Below are 18,044 nucleotides of genomic sequence, written 5' to 3'. Positions count from 1 at the left end.
CTCTGGCTGATTGGGACCCACACCCAGTTTCACACCTTGGCTCAGGCGATTAGAGGATCATCAGGGGGTCCTTTTGTCCCTCTGTGGGGGGATACTCCCACTAGGTTTATATCTGGGACTCTCCACCATTTGACCTTAGAACTGAAGAAGCTTCTCGGATGAGAGGTGAAACGTCTTCAAGTAACTTAACGAAGTCCAGACGCTTTTCTTTGCAAGCTCCTTTGACTACGATGACCTGGATGACTGAGAACCTTCACCGACTTCAGGAGACATTCATTCTTTCTAATGTTAAGATTAGGCTTAAAACTTTCCTTTTTGATAAAGCTAGGGCTGATCAGGTGACTGAGAATCCTCCCTTAATTACACTGCAACAGGTTGCTGGGGGATTCCCAGATTGCGTGTTTCTTCTTAACTCACCTTTTTGTCCACTAACTATTTGTACACCACTCTGCATTTAACCACTCTGCATTTAATCTTTAATTAGTATTAATCTCTTCTGGTTGTAGCAGATGGCTTTTCCCCAGGGATTAATAAAATATTCTGATTCTGATGGCTGACCCTCTCTGAGTCTGGTTCTGCTGGAGGTTTCTTCTTGTTAAAAGGGAGTTTTTCCTTCCCACTGTCGCCAAGTGCTTGCTCAAAGGGGGTCATATGTTTTTTGGGGTTTTCTACAATAACACAGTTTTTAGTGTATTTTTGTAGAGTCTTTATCTTACTCCGCTCCTACAGTGTAAAGCATCTTGAGGTGCCTGTTGTTATGATTTGGTGCTATGTGAACTGAACCACTGAACTGAATTAAATTCAGCTGTGTCAGAAAACATCCTAAGGATGTACAGTTAAACCAGAGTTCATAATGTTTCTTTAGTAAAGATCTGTATATACTGTGGAATGCTCCTTCCCCCCCAAAAAAAAGCTGTTGATCAGTTTCACTGATATCACAGGGTAGAATACTTTGAATCCACAGCAAATGTTTCACTTTTTGTTATAACACTTTGAAGCCTTCTCTTCTGCATTCAGGATGTTTTTAATGTTATGTAGCCTTTTCAGGCTTTGCTTGGTATCATTTCAAATATTGTATATAGTACATTCTTGCAGTACATCCCTACGAATGCAGCTCATGTAATGCAAGAGTTCTACTTTACTCTAAATACCATTTATCTCTCAAAAGACACGTTTTCTCTCAGGATTTGTCTCAGGAGATTCAGTAGAACACGATGTCTGCAAGAGACTTTCAGGGCTCTAAGAAAAGATAGACTTTTCTGATTTGTCTGCTTGGTCAAACAATAAGAGCTGATCACCCCTAAAATTGTGCCTATTATTGTATCATATAGTTGATCAATTAGACAATTAATTATATGTGTGAATGTATCTATGTATGGACTGAAACTTTAATTCTAATTTTTTTTTAAAATGTAGTTTTAATTATAAAGAATATATTAAAAACACAACCATATGTAGCCATTTATTCATCAGAATAAATAGGGGTAAATAAATTGAAAAGAATAGAATAGAATAGAGTGCCTTTATTGCCACTTTACAGCTGTACAGTGAGATACAGAGCATCTCCAGCTCAGTGAATAATAATATACTATATAATAATATAATATAATATTGATTATCTTTATCTCCTCACATTCAGCTCACTGGGTGTATTGAATTTAACACATTTATAATTTTTTGATCTGAATTAAAATTGATTAATATAAATCCTGTTGAGCTTTTGAATGCTTCACTTAGAATCTTACACAATTTTTTGTATTTCCTTTTTTTTAAGCTTTTCAGGTTTTTATTATTATTATTATTATTATTATTATTATCATTCAGAGGACAGCCACTGCTTCACAATTTAATTATTTTTTTTCAAACTTTTAGAAAAACGTGATCAGAAAATGAGACATGGAAAACACTTTCACCTTAAAGACTAAAAGTGTCAAACCTTGAGGACTAGCTTGTGTTCCTGCGTTGGGCTCAAACTGCTTTAAACGTCTTTTTTCCCAGCTGTAAATAAAAGGAAAGAGTGAGCACAGCACACGTCAATGCCTGCAGCTGTTCATTATAGAGTAGTTGCACTGGCTTGCAGTAGCCTGTATTTGACAGGTGCTGGTGTTTTGTGTCCATCCAGTGTGACGTACAGGCGGATGTGCGGGTGTGGATGATGTGCTAAGTCTGTGTTAAGGCCTGCATTTTCAGTGTGAGTGTATCGTGGGTTTGGTATGTGTGTGTGTACGTTTGTGTGTTCTTCGTTCTCATTGGCTGCTGAAACTTGTTGGAGCCTTTTCCCCCTCAAATAAGAGAAAGCGCCAAGGACCTATTGGTTCTCGCGAAAAATCGTCCATTCTCCAGTCCGCTTGTCCGGACTTCTCCGGGAGAAAATAAACTGATGTCAGACAGAACAACTGTATACTGCGAGCACATTAGCATTGTAAGGACTCCGCTCCACAGCAGTCCCGTGTGCCTGAATGCTGTGGGCTCACATTTTAACATCCAACCGCCGTTTTCGTTTGTTTGCTTGTTTGTTTGATTTTTGCTCCACGCTGGATCTGACTGCCACTTTTTATCCTCAGAACGCGTGTGACCAACAAATCAACTCTTGAATCGGACATCTAAACGTGTCCATCTTTTTTTCTTTTATTTTCTTTTTTCTCTTGTCTTGTTTTATTTTCTTTTCTGTTGTTTTTAATGCTACAATGTCGTCTTTGCCAGGAACTGTACCACGAATGATGCGCCCGGCTCCCGGACAGAACTATCCCCGCACTGGATTCCCTCTGGAAGGTAGGAGCTTGACAGTAGCCTTGAACAGCCTCTCAGACTCCGGTAGATTTTGTGCGGAGGCTGAAAAAAAAATGCGAGCTTAATTTGAAGATTATTCAAACAAATATTCTGCATTAAACATTAAAGGCACGTGAGAAGACCTTCAGCGTGCTTAACAGTTAAGGCCTCAACTCCAGGATAAACTTTGTGTGCAAGGACTGGCACTGAACACAATTGCATGAATAAAGGCAAGTGCCCCCCCCCCCCCCCCCAAAAAAAAAAAAGCCCACGTTGCATTATTCTTATGCTAATACAATTTCCGTTGTATTATTCTTATGCTAAATATTAAAGGCCCCGGTCACAAGCACAGTTAATCATCCAGTGACCACTTTGTCAGCGAATTGAAAACGACTAGAAATTCCAGAGAAAACAGAGACAGTCTCTACAGCACTTGGATTGCTTCAAGTTCCGCGCGCCTGGAAACCCACCGGCAGAAGCAGAGGATCAGTCCAATATTTGGACAGCGTGACGGCGAACAGTGAAGCGTGGCAGCAGGTGCTCTTCACCTCCTCTGCTTGGCATGTGGAACTGTGAAGTGTTAGCCCTTAATGGCGATCAAATGAGATTTGAATACTGGCAGGGAACAGCTGAAAGAACACCGGGCTCGCATTACGTGTGATTGATAAGAAAAATAGCCTGTCATCAAACTGGATTATTTAATAACAGACAACAGTCTGCGCTTAAAGCCGCTCTGTACCGAATCTGGCCTTGTGTCATCCACAGTATCTACTCCTCTGGGCCAGGGACGGGTCAACCAGCTAGGGGGGGTCTTCATTAACGGCCGACCGTTGCCCAACCATATCCGACACAAGATAGTCGAGATGGCCCACCACGGGATCCGGCCCTGTGTCATTTCGCGCCAACTTCGTGTCTCCCACGGCTGCGTGTCCAAGATCCTCTGCCGCTACCAAGAGACCGGGTCCATCCGACCCGGCGCCATAGGTGGCAGCAAACCCCGGGTGAGAGAAACGATCTGAAGGACAACACGGATAATTGTTTGTCAATACCACTAGGCTAAATAATAAGTTAGTAATCTGTAGATTATCTGTAGGCTTCCACAGCCTTGTTATAGTTTATATTTCCACCTGCTTTCTAAAAAGTCACTCGAAAGATTTCGGGGCCTGTAGCCTGTGGCTCAGCTCACTCTCCTTGTTTCTGTGTGGCTCACGGCGACCTGCAGCAGGTAGCCACGCCGGATGTAGAGAGAAGGATTGAAGAGTACAAGCGGGACAACCCTGGCATGTTCAGCTGGGAGATCCGGGATAAGCTACTGAAGGACGGGGTGTGTGACAGAAGCACAGTCCCTTCAGGTGAGGCCTCCTCTGGTAAGCGGCGTTTAATTCACAGTTTTACTCTGAATTTTGCCCTCCCCGATGAATACATAAAAACAGACTTTCAAATCAAGGAAGTTATCACGAAAAATATAATAATGTAAAAATATATAAAAATATATTATTATTATTATTATTGTTATTATTATTATTATTATTATTATTATTATTATTATTATTATTATTATTATTATTATTGTTATTATTATTATTATTATTGTTATTGTTGTTGTTGTTGCTATCGTTGTAAATGGTAATATGGTAATAACAAAAATAATAACAGTACAATATAATAAAGTAATGATATAATAATAGAATAACAGTGAATTTAATATAAAAAACATTATTATTATTATTATTATTATTATTATTATTATTATTATTATTATTATGTTATTGCTAAAGATGCCTTTCTGCTCGCAGTGAGTTCGATCAGCCGTGTACTTCGCGCTCGTTTTGGGAAAAAGGAGGATGAGGATGAGTGCGATAAAAAGGAAGAGGACGGAGAAAAGAAAACGAAACACAGCATCGACGGCATCCTCGGGGAGAAAGGTAGGCCCCGGGAGGACTAGCGGCTAACTGTCTGCTAATCAGGTCTAAACGGGCGTTTTGTCCCATGACTTCTCCCGCCTGGAGCCGCTTAAATATTCATGGTGAGCGGTGGCGCGGGCTCCCGTCACGCTAAACGGTGACAAATGTCCATACCGATCACAGGCGGCAGGAGCCAGGTCGTCAGCTCCGTGTGTGGATACCAAGTTCAAGCAGAATTTTCCTCTGAAATGACATTTAGCCTACAAACAAACAAACGCTAAATAAATACACGAACCTAGCCAAAAATGGCACAATTACATATATGCATGTATTAAATTCATAACGTTTAAAATGAAAAGGTATAGTAAATATATCGTTATAGTACGATTTTAATGGAAGGTGTTAAATATCCCCTCTTCATATTTCTTTCATATACACACGTATACATGGCGGTTGGAAGCTTTTGTTTAGTTCATTTTTATTAAAGTGACGTCGATGCAGCATGTTTGAGTGTAGCGTGTGGACGGCCGTCTGTTCTTTAAACTTGAGGCCTGCAGCGGGCCCAGTGCTTTCTGACCACTGGTTTCACTGGTGATTTTTTTTTTTCAAACAGCTATCAAGTCTCCCCCTTTCCACATTCTTCAAAAGATCAGCCCAGCTAGTGTCTCTGTGTCATCCGAGCTTGGCATTTCATAATTTGAAGACTTAGCCTATTACAGCTGGTAATGAAACCTGCCTCTGTTGAATAGGCGTCTGTGTTGGAGAGGGGTGTAATAGCTGGAAGGCATGGTAAGAAATATATTTATCCCCTATCAGCCCTCACTCTCACAGTCCCAGGCACACGCTGTTGAAGGGCCTTAAAGCAGATTAAATTGAGCCTTTTATTTCTTTTCACTTTCATCTCTCAGTGGCTCACTTCATGGTGTGAAGCCTGCAGCATAAATTCATGAGATTGTAAGCTTTCCGCTCCCCTCATTTAGATAGTATTTTTAAAATATATATATAATTATTTTAATTTTCAAATGTTTTTTTAATGTTTACTTTTGGTGGCGTGCTGTACATATTTCAGCAGGAGTCAGAGTGAATTTTAGGTTGAATGGAAGAGGCAGTAGTGATTCAGACAAACTCATTGAAGGGTACTGTTTACCAGTTTTATTTGATCCATTATATGAGATGATTTTTTTATTTACATGATATGTGAGCACTGATTACAGCAAGGGACAAGCTAAAAACGACATAAAATGAGAAAGCCTAATTTGAAATAACCTTTAAAAGTAACACACACACACACACACACACACACGTGATAGTCTGACATTTGCATATAACTGATAAATGACAAACTTACTGTTAATCTTCAGTTAGGATCATTGTTTACGTTTGCTAAATGTACATATCAAAGCTTCAAAGTAATGGCCTTGGTTCTGTAAATTACTGTCACGTTGTAGAAAACACTCAAAATGCTTCTTGGAGGTGACTGGAATCCAGTTAAACAGCTGTGCAGGCTTTCTTTCTACAGTTTATAGCTATTTAGTGTGTCTGCTGTGTCTTAAAGATATAAATAAGCAGTATGTAGAAAAAAACCCACTAGAGTCCAGCCTGGTTGAAAGAGAAAAGGTACACAGTGAGGATAGAGAAAGCACTTCAAACAAATCCAGTGGAGGTGACGGGAAGCTTCTTTGCAGAGAGCACAGTCTGTGGGAAGTTGCAGCTATTAATAACAATTTCCCCAGGCATTCACACTTACTCTACTCCACCTTCACTTTCCTCCAGCTATTTTACCTGGGTTGAAATTGAGGGAGACCTAAATGCTGTCTGCAGATAACACAATCATCACAGCCACGGTCCTGGGCTGTGCATCACTGTATTAAACTGGGATTAACCTCTCTTTTCTCCCCTGCTGTTGTGCACCAAAATTCACATTTTTAACAGCTGTGTTACAAAATGTAAAGGGGATTGGAAGTCAGTGGAAGTGTATCAGCAGTAATGAGTAGTGAGTCAAAATCATCATGACAGTGATGTGTCACAGTCATTCGTGGGGTAAAAATTCAAAAATGCTGCTGGCATTTGCGTCAGTGTGAGGATCTGCTGCTTTTCTGTCTTTGACCTGCACTAACAGTTGGCATGCTTAAATATAGCACTTTGAAGGCATCATCCCAGAGTGCACATGTAATTTATTTCATTTTAATTAAACAAAGAATTGTAAATATTACAATGAACATATAAAAAGTGTATTGAATTTTAAATGTAAAACTAAAGAAGGTTTCCAAACGTCAGAAATAAATCCCGTCACACTGATTTCAATTCTTTGTGGAGATAATATTTGTTGTCTTACGTAATGATCTAGATTACATCAAAGCATTACCACCGATCAGATGTATAGTTTATAATGATGTACTGTAAATAAAATTTTGTAAGATCCTTGATGAAATTTTGTTCACGACATATGAATATAAAATGTATTTTAATATAGTATGTTACATTAACACTTTATTGTACTGATAAAAGAAGTGATATAAAAATCCAATATAACCAAAAGTCTTAATTTTTATAGCGAGTGATAAAATAAATTAATCACTAGTGAAAATGTAAAAAATCAGTGATGTGAGACCATGATGTTATAAACATGATCACGTAGCCCTCGACTAAACATTCCTAGGATGCACTGATTTTATAGCAAATCATTCCTCTGAAGGACAAAAGAATGCAGAGACTTAGGAATCAGCTAACACTGTCCCTAAAGCTTTGAAAAGAATCAACATATAGACATGCTAGTAGTCTGTGATTATGGATGCAGAGGTTGTTTTGCGTCATAACAGTGAAATTTTACTCCCTTACAAATGAGTTATAAGTATAAAAAAAGGCACATATGTTCACAGAAGTTGGTTCCACTGTAATGCTGACTGTTGAAGCTGTGGTGGTATGCTGGCCTGAGGGAGACCTGAGGGCACGCTTCCTCTGCTCTGTTTCAGACTTTAACAGCAGAGGAAAAAGTAGGTGAGGAAGGTATGAAGCTGCTGGAACAAAGTGAGGAGCTTAGAGGCTTTGATCCTCTGTTGCTTTTCATTATTTGTAGCATTTGTAGTGACACTGCCACAATGAGGGTTCATCACATTAGCTGAAGCCAACACTGCTTTCAGGCTTGCCTGTATAATAATTAAAGCCCATTTTCTATATGAGAGAGGATCTGTCCAGCCCTCTGTTTAGAGGGACGGCCTCTCTTCCTGTGATGTCTGAGTGAAATCATTGTGGTTATTTGGAAACAAATGACATCAAGTTTTCACATCTTGAATTCATAGCTGCCTTCCTTAAAACCAGAGAGAAATATTTAACATATATTTTTAAATTACAGTTGTCTATGTGAAGCATTTTTTTCTAGGCTCTCCCTCTTTCTCACCATGTGAAATGAAGGGAATCATAGTTGGATGAGGTTCTGGAGGTGGGCAGGGACAGCATTAGATCCCTGTGGGGAAACTGGGTCACTGCAGACGCACAGAGGAACAGGATAAAGCACAGTAACACAAGACACACAGCAAATAGGAAAAATCAGAAAGCAACATGGGAATGTTTTATTCAAATAGCCTTACTGTGTGGAAAGATCAAAACTGAAATATTTAAATCATATAAAAGACAGACATCAGAAAGTGAGTCATTTAATGTAGAAATGTGTGACAGTACGGTTTCAGATTAAAGCAGGTTCAGGGCTTGTTGTCAAAGATGAACAATGCTAAATATAAGTTGTTGCCCCAGGGAGAGCAGAGATTTCATTAGTGGCCGTCAGAGGTTTTTTAACAGTTGATAACAGAAGAAATAACTAAACAAGTTTGTATTTCCAGTCTTTGATCTACTTTAAGCAAAATTTTCAGCAGTAAATCAGTAAAAGTTTCAGACTTCTCAGTTGTTTTAGTGATCATGTTTTCATTTACGTATGTGGAGGAATTTTCTGAGTTTTATTTTTCACATTCAACTTAAGGATTACATGTGAAAAGAAGACTGCAATTTACAATAAAAGTGAAGACTATTTGTGGAGTGATTCACATGTGTTTTGGAGCATTGTATTGGTTGTTCAAATATGCCTTAAAAATAGGCACCGAGATATTTAACAAGAATATTTTCCACATAATTTGTTATGTTGCATATAATCAGTCTAATGCTCTGTATAACAGACGTTCAGATGTATCATGTGCCCAGAAATTAATTTTGTTTGTCGCAGCTTGCTTTGATGATGAATGATAATACTGAATTACTGCTGATGACAATGATAATGTGAATGAATCAAATTCAGTGACCAGCAGAAGGATCCACAGGCTCTACAGAACATGGTAAATGGTAAATGGCCTGCATTTGTATAGCGCTTTTCTAGTCCCTAAGGACCCCAAAGCGCTTGGGGACCTCAGAGAAGAATACCTATTTTTACACCAGTTGATCTGCTAATATTTTCTTATTCCCATTTATGAGTATTGGTTCCATTTCTATAGTCTCATCAAACAGAGACTGATTTCTTTCAGACATTTCAGTTACCACCAAGTTAGGTAGTTGATAAATTCATTTAATACTTTTAACATATGAAACATCTTAAAGGTTTACACCAAGAAAACATCACACTTGATTGTAATTGTTGGTACTTAGAGTGCAGCTAATTGTATGATTTCTTTTCCCTTTCAACAACTATAAGCATGTTTGCCGGCCTGACTTTCCTTTATTTCTGCAGAACTGGGGACTTCTCAATGTTGTCTTTGAGAAAACAAATATATATAAAGGGGAGCTTCTGAACTGGGAGAGGGCTTTGAATAGGAGAATAGCAGCCCACTTCTTAGCCGTGGAGTGTTTAGTAGCCATCCCTTAATCCTTCTTTCATTTGCCGACAAATGCCAAGGATCTTGTCTGGCAACCCAATAGGAAGCTGATCAGCCAACAAAAGAGGAATGGTCCACAAAGAGCAAGCAGGCAAAACTGGGATGAGGGCAGTCAGAAGCCTAGGGCATCCCATTAACAACCCATTTGTAAAGGATATACACAGTGCAAATGCAAAGAGAGCAATATAATATTTGCACAAACAATATTATAACAAAATCATGCAATGTTAACACTTTGGTCAGTCTGAAACCTTAAAGAAATATTATACCTCGGCTGTATAGTTCTAGTTTAATTCAGAATTTGTATCACTCATGTCATTATTCTATTGATCAACGTTTTACATGTATTTTTAAATGAGTGGAATACCTCATAGCCGGAAAACACTAAATGCCAAGATACATTTTTGGAAACCTTAAAAAGCCTTTTTAGATTTGAAGATTTCACTCACCTTTTCAAGGTTTAAGAACTTCATTTGATATCATGTGCTTGATTGGTTTGTTAGCTGCCTGTGTCAGGGTGTAGAAGGGAAATATCTACTTTAATCAGGTTCATTTGGCTGCACGGGAAAACTTTCCGCTGTATGCTAACAGACCATTCAGAGAATGTTCTTTCTGCACCTTGCTTCTCTCACAGCTAGCTGTAGGATTAAACTCTGCTGTCTTTAAAGACACCGCTCCCTGCCAAAATCAGTCGGACCAGAAATACTCTGCAGCAGCTTTGTAATGCCTTTTAGAGTGTTCTTCCATCTGCAGCACCACTGAATTTATTTTGAAATTAAAATAGCTTAAAAATTAAGCGTGGATAAGTTTTAATGTAGATTACATGTTGATTTGCAATATCACTTCCTTTATAATACAGCAACACCATATAGACTCACCATATAGCTTGTGAGTCTTTAAAAATGAGATGCCCCTGAGATTTAGGGGGAATAATGTTCACAATTCAACAACAACAACAAAAAAAAACATATCAAAGCAGATATCTGGATTTATAGAAACAACAAGGCCATAGTTCTCTTGCTTTATTGCAAAGTAAAAATTTTAACTATTATTTTTCACTATAAAAATATAAACATGTAAACCAATCACCCTGTTGCTGTATTATTCATGGAATTCCATATTGTTAAGGTCCCAGGAAAACTAGGATAAAATTCCAAAAACCCAGACTCCTCAGATATTATCTTAAGTGTGAGTGTTGGGGCCTGTGCCTAATTAATATGAATGAAATTAAGCATGAAAAGAAAAGATTTGCATTAAAGGAGGATCCAAAGAACAAGATCATAGTATAATACTGAAAAGAGGGTTTGAAATCTTTTAATGTCCCACTGCCTGTTTAATTTTTGTTTCAAATGTTAAATTTTATGACAAACATAAAACAAGCAAAAATGAGCAGTATTAGATGATTAGGAAATCATCTAAAAATTATATAGCAAGTTTATTTCTCTGGGGGTGAGTGGCTTTTCTGTGGGTTTCTCCATAAGTTCATGAAGTAAATCTCATTTAGTGAACACCATCTATTCATAGTTATTGGCTAAAAAAACAACCTTAAATAAACAGAGATTACTTGGGTATAAAGGCCCAACAGTGTTTTTGGATGGTGGGTGAGCAAATGTTCACTCTGTTTATAGGAATGAAAGTGGATTATCAGCCATTTCTCTATCACTGCAATAAAAATAATTCGAGCCAAATCTTTAGCACAGTCTTTGGTCATGGTGGAAACAGCATTGTTCACACTGTGGCTTCATGAGGGACCACACTCTGACACGCTAGTAACCTTGGATTAGTGAATGGATCTGCTGCAGCTCTTTGCACAAAAATCTTTTTTCACTTTGTTCTGAGAGAAGTCTAAAGGTATCGATTAGCACAGCATGCGATTCTTAGTAGGTTTTACTACAACCTGACCAACGAGAACAGCCTCAGCAGTAGTAGTGATTTAATTTCTGATTGTGTTTAACTCGAATTACAGCACATCAAAAAAAAAAAAAATGTCACGCAAACCGGTCCAAAATTTTGCTGTAATTTCATATTTCAGCTGACACGCAATTACTGTGGATGGCATAACAAAATATTCACATTTACATCAAAACAGGAGTTTGATGAAAATGATATTTTAATATAATTAATCTTCCTTGTCTGTGTGCCTATATTTATGTCTTTTAATTTTAAAAAATATCTTGATTTGAAGAATTTGCTTTTGCCCAGACAGCGAAATGTTTTGTGTTTGCTGTGTGCAGGCATGAGCAAGTGTGCAGAAACAACTTTTATGTATGTTGTGGGCCGCTAACAGGATGAGAAGAAAAAAAAATTAACCTGGGTTGAAATGGACAAGGAGGCCAGCCTGCTATTCTGTGCCTGCATTTGCCACTGAAGGAGTTGATGAACTCCTCCAAGTCTATTAAAGAAAGGAAACAATATGAACCGAAAGCTTGAGGCAAGCAGCCTGACAGTTTATAAAGTGGCTGCCATTGTAGCCTGAAGGCAGATGCATGAATACCTCTGAATAGACTCCTTCAAAGTGATACGATTGAGCTAGACAACAGCAAAATGCTGAAAGGCTTCTGCTCTGTGCTGGTGAGCTGATCGGCATTTCTAATGCTTCTGTTTTGAATGAATATGCAACTGCAGTGGGAGGGATCGCTGTGGCCGACGCTCTACTCTCTATTATTAGCATTAGAAGAATTCTTACAGCAACTTCAAGCAGCAAGTATAGCAGAACTACTAGAGAAGCATTTTACCTGAATGTCCTTTTTGGACTGCCTGCAGCAAACATTACCTAATAATGACATGGTTTCAACTCAACTGCATGAAAATAGTTAATGATAAAACAATAATAGCAGTGCAACACGACTGAAGAAAGCTTTAGGTAACATGAGAGATATGGGCGCTCTGTTAATTTGGATGAATGGGCCCTTTAAATAACCCAGAGGGAGATATAGGACTGTGCATATGAGAGGAAAGCCAACTTCTCTGAAGCCTGAAGTCACACAACACAATAATATAAATATCCTAGCTATTTATTCCATTAATTAATAAACTGTATATTGCAGGGGTCTCAAACATACGGCCCACTATACATTTATATCCGGGCCGTGCGATAATTTCCTATGTCAGTAATTAATGGCCCCTCAGTATGTGGGAGCCAAATCTTCAGCCCTGCTGAGAATTCATGCAGACAGGGGAGGGATTCTATTTTGATTGGCACACCATGCGAGCAATCGCATGTACAGACAGACTTGGATCATACCATTATGTAAAAGAAGGAAGGATGGCAGATGATCTGAAGACAAGTGTAGTAGTACAGGCCAGGTACACAGAGAGCCAAGTGCAAGCTTGTGGAGCAAAAACAAGCAAAAACATAAAATGAGCAGCATCTGGCTGCGTTTCCATCATGTTGGAGAATTTATGAAATTAAGAGCTGGATAAAGGGATACCCACTTTTATTTTCAGACATTTTCCATTGTGCAAGACAAAAAAATATAAAAAATTGTCTAGGCCTTAAACCTCATATGTGTTCTCCTTAGTAGTAACAAATGCATAAAAATAAGGCTTTCATATAACACTATAAACAAAGTGTTTTTGAATGGCAGAAATGCAGAAATGTCTGCCTGTAGCAAAGAGTGTCTAAATGAGTCTCACAGGCCTGAATGTGCATGAGAAGCCATTTATAATTCTTGGTCGAGCTGCTGCTCACAACAAACAAGCAGAAATTTTGGACTTTTAACTGTATTTTCATAAGTTTTCCTACTGATAAAAACCTCCCTTAAAGCCATCCATACTATACAAAGTAATAAAGCAATAAAATAAAAAACTGAGCTAATTGTTGAGACTAATAAAGAAAATGTCTTCTGAAAAGGAACAGATAAAATGTCACATTTAGTCATGTGTTTAAACATATTTGATGTCAGTTTTTTGTTGTGGTTGTTGATCGGCAAGGAAGGACAGTCTCCCTTTGTCCATGATTTGAACTGCTGTGCTCATTAAGAGGGAATGAATGAATAAAAAAAGGCAAGTGTACGGTGGCCCCGAGAGGCCAAACGGACTGCAAAAAGAAAAATGCTGCAAAAAGAAAAAGACTTGCAAAAAGAAAAATGCTGCAAAAAGAAAATTGCTACAAAAAGAAAAACACTTGCAAAAAGAAAAATGCTGCAAAAATAAAAAAAAAACGCTGCAAAAGCACACAAAGCACAACGGAAATAGGAAAAAAGACAACGGAAATGTTTCTGGGGAGACAATAACCGGACGGACCAGTTGCACGAACCAAAACATGTATGTATGGCTGTATCCCAATTCAGGGACTGTTTCCCAATTCAGGGTCTGCAGCCTTAAAGTACGCAGCCTTAACGGTCCTCAAGGGCCACGTACTGAAAGACCGCTGAGGCCGGAAGTGCGAGGCTTGTAGGCTTGTGAAATGGGACGGTCTAGCCTCCGTTGCGCTGCCCAGGTTGCCTAGCAACCATGGTACTAACAGCTGGAAACGTTTTATACAGCTTTGTTTGACAGAAATGAAGGAGAACATATTTTGTACATTTGTTTCTACATGAGCTTTGTGTGATTTGATAAGTATCTGAGGCTGAGACCACAGGACTGTAAAACATGATTGTTGGGCTTCATTTCTGTACTGAACAGTCATTTAAGATTAGCTAGTAAATAACAATTAGCTAATGTTGTTCATGAGACTAAAGTCATCTCACTTTGGTAATGTAAATATAAGATGGCCAATATTATATTAATCATTATTAGTTATTACAGCAGTGAACATGAACTCTGTGCCAAAAACTGAGCTTCAGAAAAGATTCAAGTTGCATTTATTTATATTTCCTATCACCTTAAATCTTCACTTAAAGACAAGTATCTGTGACAGTGTATATATAGATGTATTATATATAAGAGACAAACATTGTTCTTTTAATATGTTGGCATTACTAAATTTGGCGCAATGCTTATATATGTGTGGAAGAAGCAAATGTACGAGCTGTGATAACTGTTTCTGATAGAATGAAGAGTAGACTGATATATGAAATATTCCTTTATTGGGTGAGAAAATCAGACCATGTCATAACTGCTTTAAGTCATACAGAATAGATATCAGAACCTTAAACAGGCTGACTTCTATAGATCAACTTACCTCAGAATATATAAAGCATATAAACAATTACAGCAATATGATGCAACAAACACAGCAGTACTACTAATCCAAAATACTCAAAGCTTCATAGAACTGAAACAAACATTTATTTTTAGCTCCATTCTGCTGCTGATGCATACTTCTGAACATTAAACTTTTTACTGCCTTTCATAGTGTATAACTAGAAGGCCCTGAGTACTTTCTCCCACACTGAAAACACTGGAATGATAAAATTATTTGAACATTACCTAATAAGACTGATTCAGGACAGACAATTAGTTATTCTAAACTTTCCTAGCAGTCCTTCACAAACAGGGAACAGTCTGTCTACTCTCTCCATCTGTCAGCTGCTGCTGGCTCTTCCTCCTCCTCTTCCTCACACACTGCTGAGTTTGTCCTGGTGGATCATCAGGGGTGCAAAGCCTCACAGATGATGTGCAGCAGTGGGTCCCTCAGTCTGTCCTCACTCTGGACACTTGCAGTTGTGACACATGGAAATCAAATGTGTGATAAGCTGCAGGATTCAAACACAAGTGTAACTTATAAATAAATGTTCATACTTTTATTCCACAATCAGGGAGAAAAAAACAGAGAGAGAGTGCAGGACAGACAAGTGACAGTCTCAGGTGTTTACACTGCTACAAAACAGCACACGAGAAGGAGGATTTAGTGTTTGTGTTATTACGAGTGCTAAACAAGAAGAGTTCCCAGATAGTACAGTGGACACATGTGTGACTCCTGTGATTAAAACATCTTTCTTTCAGCTTAACGAGTGAATCGTCAGCTCGTTCAAACACACGTTAAAGTCCATTTGGCTCGACACCACCGAACAAAGGCAGCAATATAACATAGCTAACATTAACAGCGCAGTGAATCCTGCTTGTGCCGTGATATTCAGGACTGCAAACTGAGCAGCATCACTGACTTTCAGCCTGTTGTGTTTGTGGATATATGACTGACTTTAATTATCCACAAAATCATCAGATTCTCTGTAAGATTAAGGTCGACTATCTAACGGCGTATAAAGTAAAGGCTTTAAAACAAATTAAACGCTGAAAGTACAAACATCGCTAATTTCACATAACTTTGCCGATATGTGACCAACAGTAATGTTTTAATGTTCCTCATTATTAAACATTTGCACATAAATAAGTGACATAATATTCAGAACTTACTTTTGAAAGTTTACTCTTTGGCCGCTCCGCTTCCACTTCTTTGAAGTGTCTCCCAGTCCCAGTGCACTCATTAGCATGTTTTGGTTTGTGCAACTGGTCCGTCCGGTTATTATCTCCCCAGAAACATTTCCGTTGTCTTTTTTCCTATTTCCGTTGTGCTTTGTGTGCTTTTGCAGCGTTTTTCTTTTTGCAGCATTTTTCCTTTTGCAGCGTTTTTCTTTTTGCAGCATTTTTCTTTTTGCAGTGTTTTTCTTTTTGCAGCATTTTTCTTTTTGCAAGTGTTTTTCTTTTTGCAGCATTTTTCTTTTTGCAGCATTTTTCTTTTTGCAGCGTTTTTCTTTTTGCAAGTGTTTTCTGAAGTTGCAGTCCGTTTGGCCTTTCAGGGCCACTGTACACAAGTGTATTCAGTTGAAAGAAGAGATCCTGCCACCCTGATATCAGCAGATGTCACTGTTGAGGCATTTTAAGTTCAACAGCAGATTTGTTGCAAATTGAGAGAACATTTATTTTATAAATGAAAATGGATTGAGATTTTTTTTCAGTCAGTTACTGTTTTTTGTCATATATATATCTACACACACACACACACACACACACACACACACACACACATATATATATATATATATATATATATATATATACACTTGCTACACTTATATATATGTGTGTATATATATATGTATATATATAAACACACACACATATTAAAGAAAATAAAAATTCCCCACTTGCCCCTGTGGGCGGTCAATCCTTCAAGCTTGGGTCCTCTACCAGAGGCCTGGGAGCTTGAGGGTCCTGCGCAGTATCTTAGCTGTTCCTAGGACTGCGCTCTTCTGGACAGAGATCTCCGCTGTTGTTCCCGGGATCTGCTGGAGCCACTCGGCTAGCTTGGGAGTCACTGTACCTACTGCTCCGATTACCGCTTGGACCACCGTCACCTTCACCCTCCACATCTTCTCGAGCTCTTCTCTGAGCCCTTGGTATTTCTCGAACTTCTCGTGTTCCTTCTTCCTGATGTTGCTGTCATTCGGAAACGCTACATTGATCACTACGGCCGTCTTCTTATGTTTGTCTACCACCACTATGTTGGTTAGCCACCACCATTTTGTCCGTCTGTATCTGGAAGTCCCACCGGATCTTAGCTCAGTCATTCTCCATCACCCTTGGGGGCATCTCCCATTTTGACCCCGGGACTTCCAGGTTATACTCGGCACAGATGTTCCTGTACACTATGCCGGCCACTTGGTTATGGCGTTCCATGTATGCCTTGCTTGCTAGCATCTTACACCCTGCTTTTATGTGCTGGATTGTCTCTGGAGCATCTTTACACAGCTAGCACCTGGGGTCTTGCCTGGTGTGATAGACCCCAGCCTCAATGGATCTTGTGCATGGTAAGGAGCTTTCTTGTCTTGATGTCAGTGGCTTCTATCTCCTCCTTTGGCCAGCCTATTACCCCAGCAGGGTACCTGATCACGGGTAGGGCGTAGGTGTTGATAGCCCAGATCTTGTTCTTACCGTTCAGCTGACTCCTCAGGACTTGCCTGACCCTCTGCAGGTACTTGGTGGTTGCAGCTTTCTTAGCGGCTTTGTCATGGTTCCCATTCGCCTATGGGATCTCCAGGTACTTGTAACTGTCCTCTATGTCTGCAATGTTGCCTTCTGGTAGTTTGATCCCCTCCGTTCTGACTACCTTCACTCTCTTTGTTACCATCCAACTACACTTCTCCAGCCCGAACGACATTCCGATGTCATTGGTGTCCTGGTGGTGTGGATCAGTGAATTGATGTCTCGTTCACTCTTGGCATACAGCTTGATGTCAACCATGTACAGGAGGTGGCTGACAACTGCTCCATTCCGTAGTCGGTATCCGTAGCCAGTCTTGTCAATTATCTCACTGAGGGGGTTCAGGCCTATGCAGAACAGCAGTGGGGACAGAGCATCTCCTTGGTAGATCCCGCACTTGATGGTGACTTGTGCTATGGGCTTGAGGTTGGCCTCCAGTGTTGTCCGCTACATCCCCATTGAGTTCCTGATGAAGGCTCTCAGGGTCCTGTTGATCTTATATAGTTCTAGGCATTCCAGGATCCAGGTGTGGGGCATTGAGTCATAGACCTTCTTGTAATCAATCCAGGCAGTGCACAGGTTGGTCAGTCTGGTCCTGCAGTCTCGGCTGACTGCTTGGTCTGCCAGTAGCTGGTGTTTTGCGCCTCTG

General features: G+C 39.3%; 1 protein-coding gene across 3 annotated transcripts in view; it reads left to right on the top strand.

The window, feature by feature from the left end:
* The first annotated feature begins 2,330 nt into the window (after positions 1-2,330).
* The window catches only part of LOC102788973 (paired box protein Pax-7-like), a 115,853-nt gene continuing 100,139 nt past the window's right edge, over positions 2,331-18,044 (top strand). Inside the window, exons 1-5 of one of the 3 annotated variants that reach the window (XM_035915017.2) lie at positions 2,331-2,422; positions 2,704-2,772; positions 3,535-3,770; positions 3,992-4,136; positions 4,566-4,694. In XM_035915017.2, the coding sequence (XP_035770910.2) occupies positions 2,718-2,772; positions 3,535-3,770; positions 3,992-4,136; positions 4,566-4,694 (565 nt within the window). In that variant the 5' untranslated portion in view covers positions 2,331-2,422; positions 2,704-2,717. Of the gene's footprint in view, positions 2,773-3,534; positions 3,771-3,991; positions 4,137-4,565; positions 4,695-18,044 lie in introns of all 3 variants that reach the window. The other 2 variants (XM_006807157.3, XM_006807156.3) reach the window with 2 other exon arrangements.

The sequence above is a fragment of the Neolamprologus brichardi genome, chromosome 20, assembly GCF_056152115.1.
Source record: "Neolamprologus brichardi isolate AB-2024 chromosome 20, ASM5615211v1, whole genome shotgun sequence".
Taxonomy (NCBI): Eukaryota; Metazoa; Chordata; class Actinopteri; order Cichliformes; family Cichlidae; genus Neolamprologus; species Neolamprologus brichardi.
Note: the sequence above shows the minus strand (reverse complement) of the source record. Positions and strands in the feature narration are given on the sequence as shown.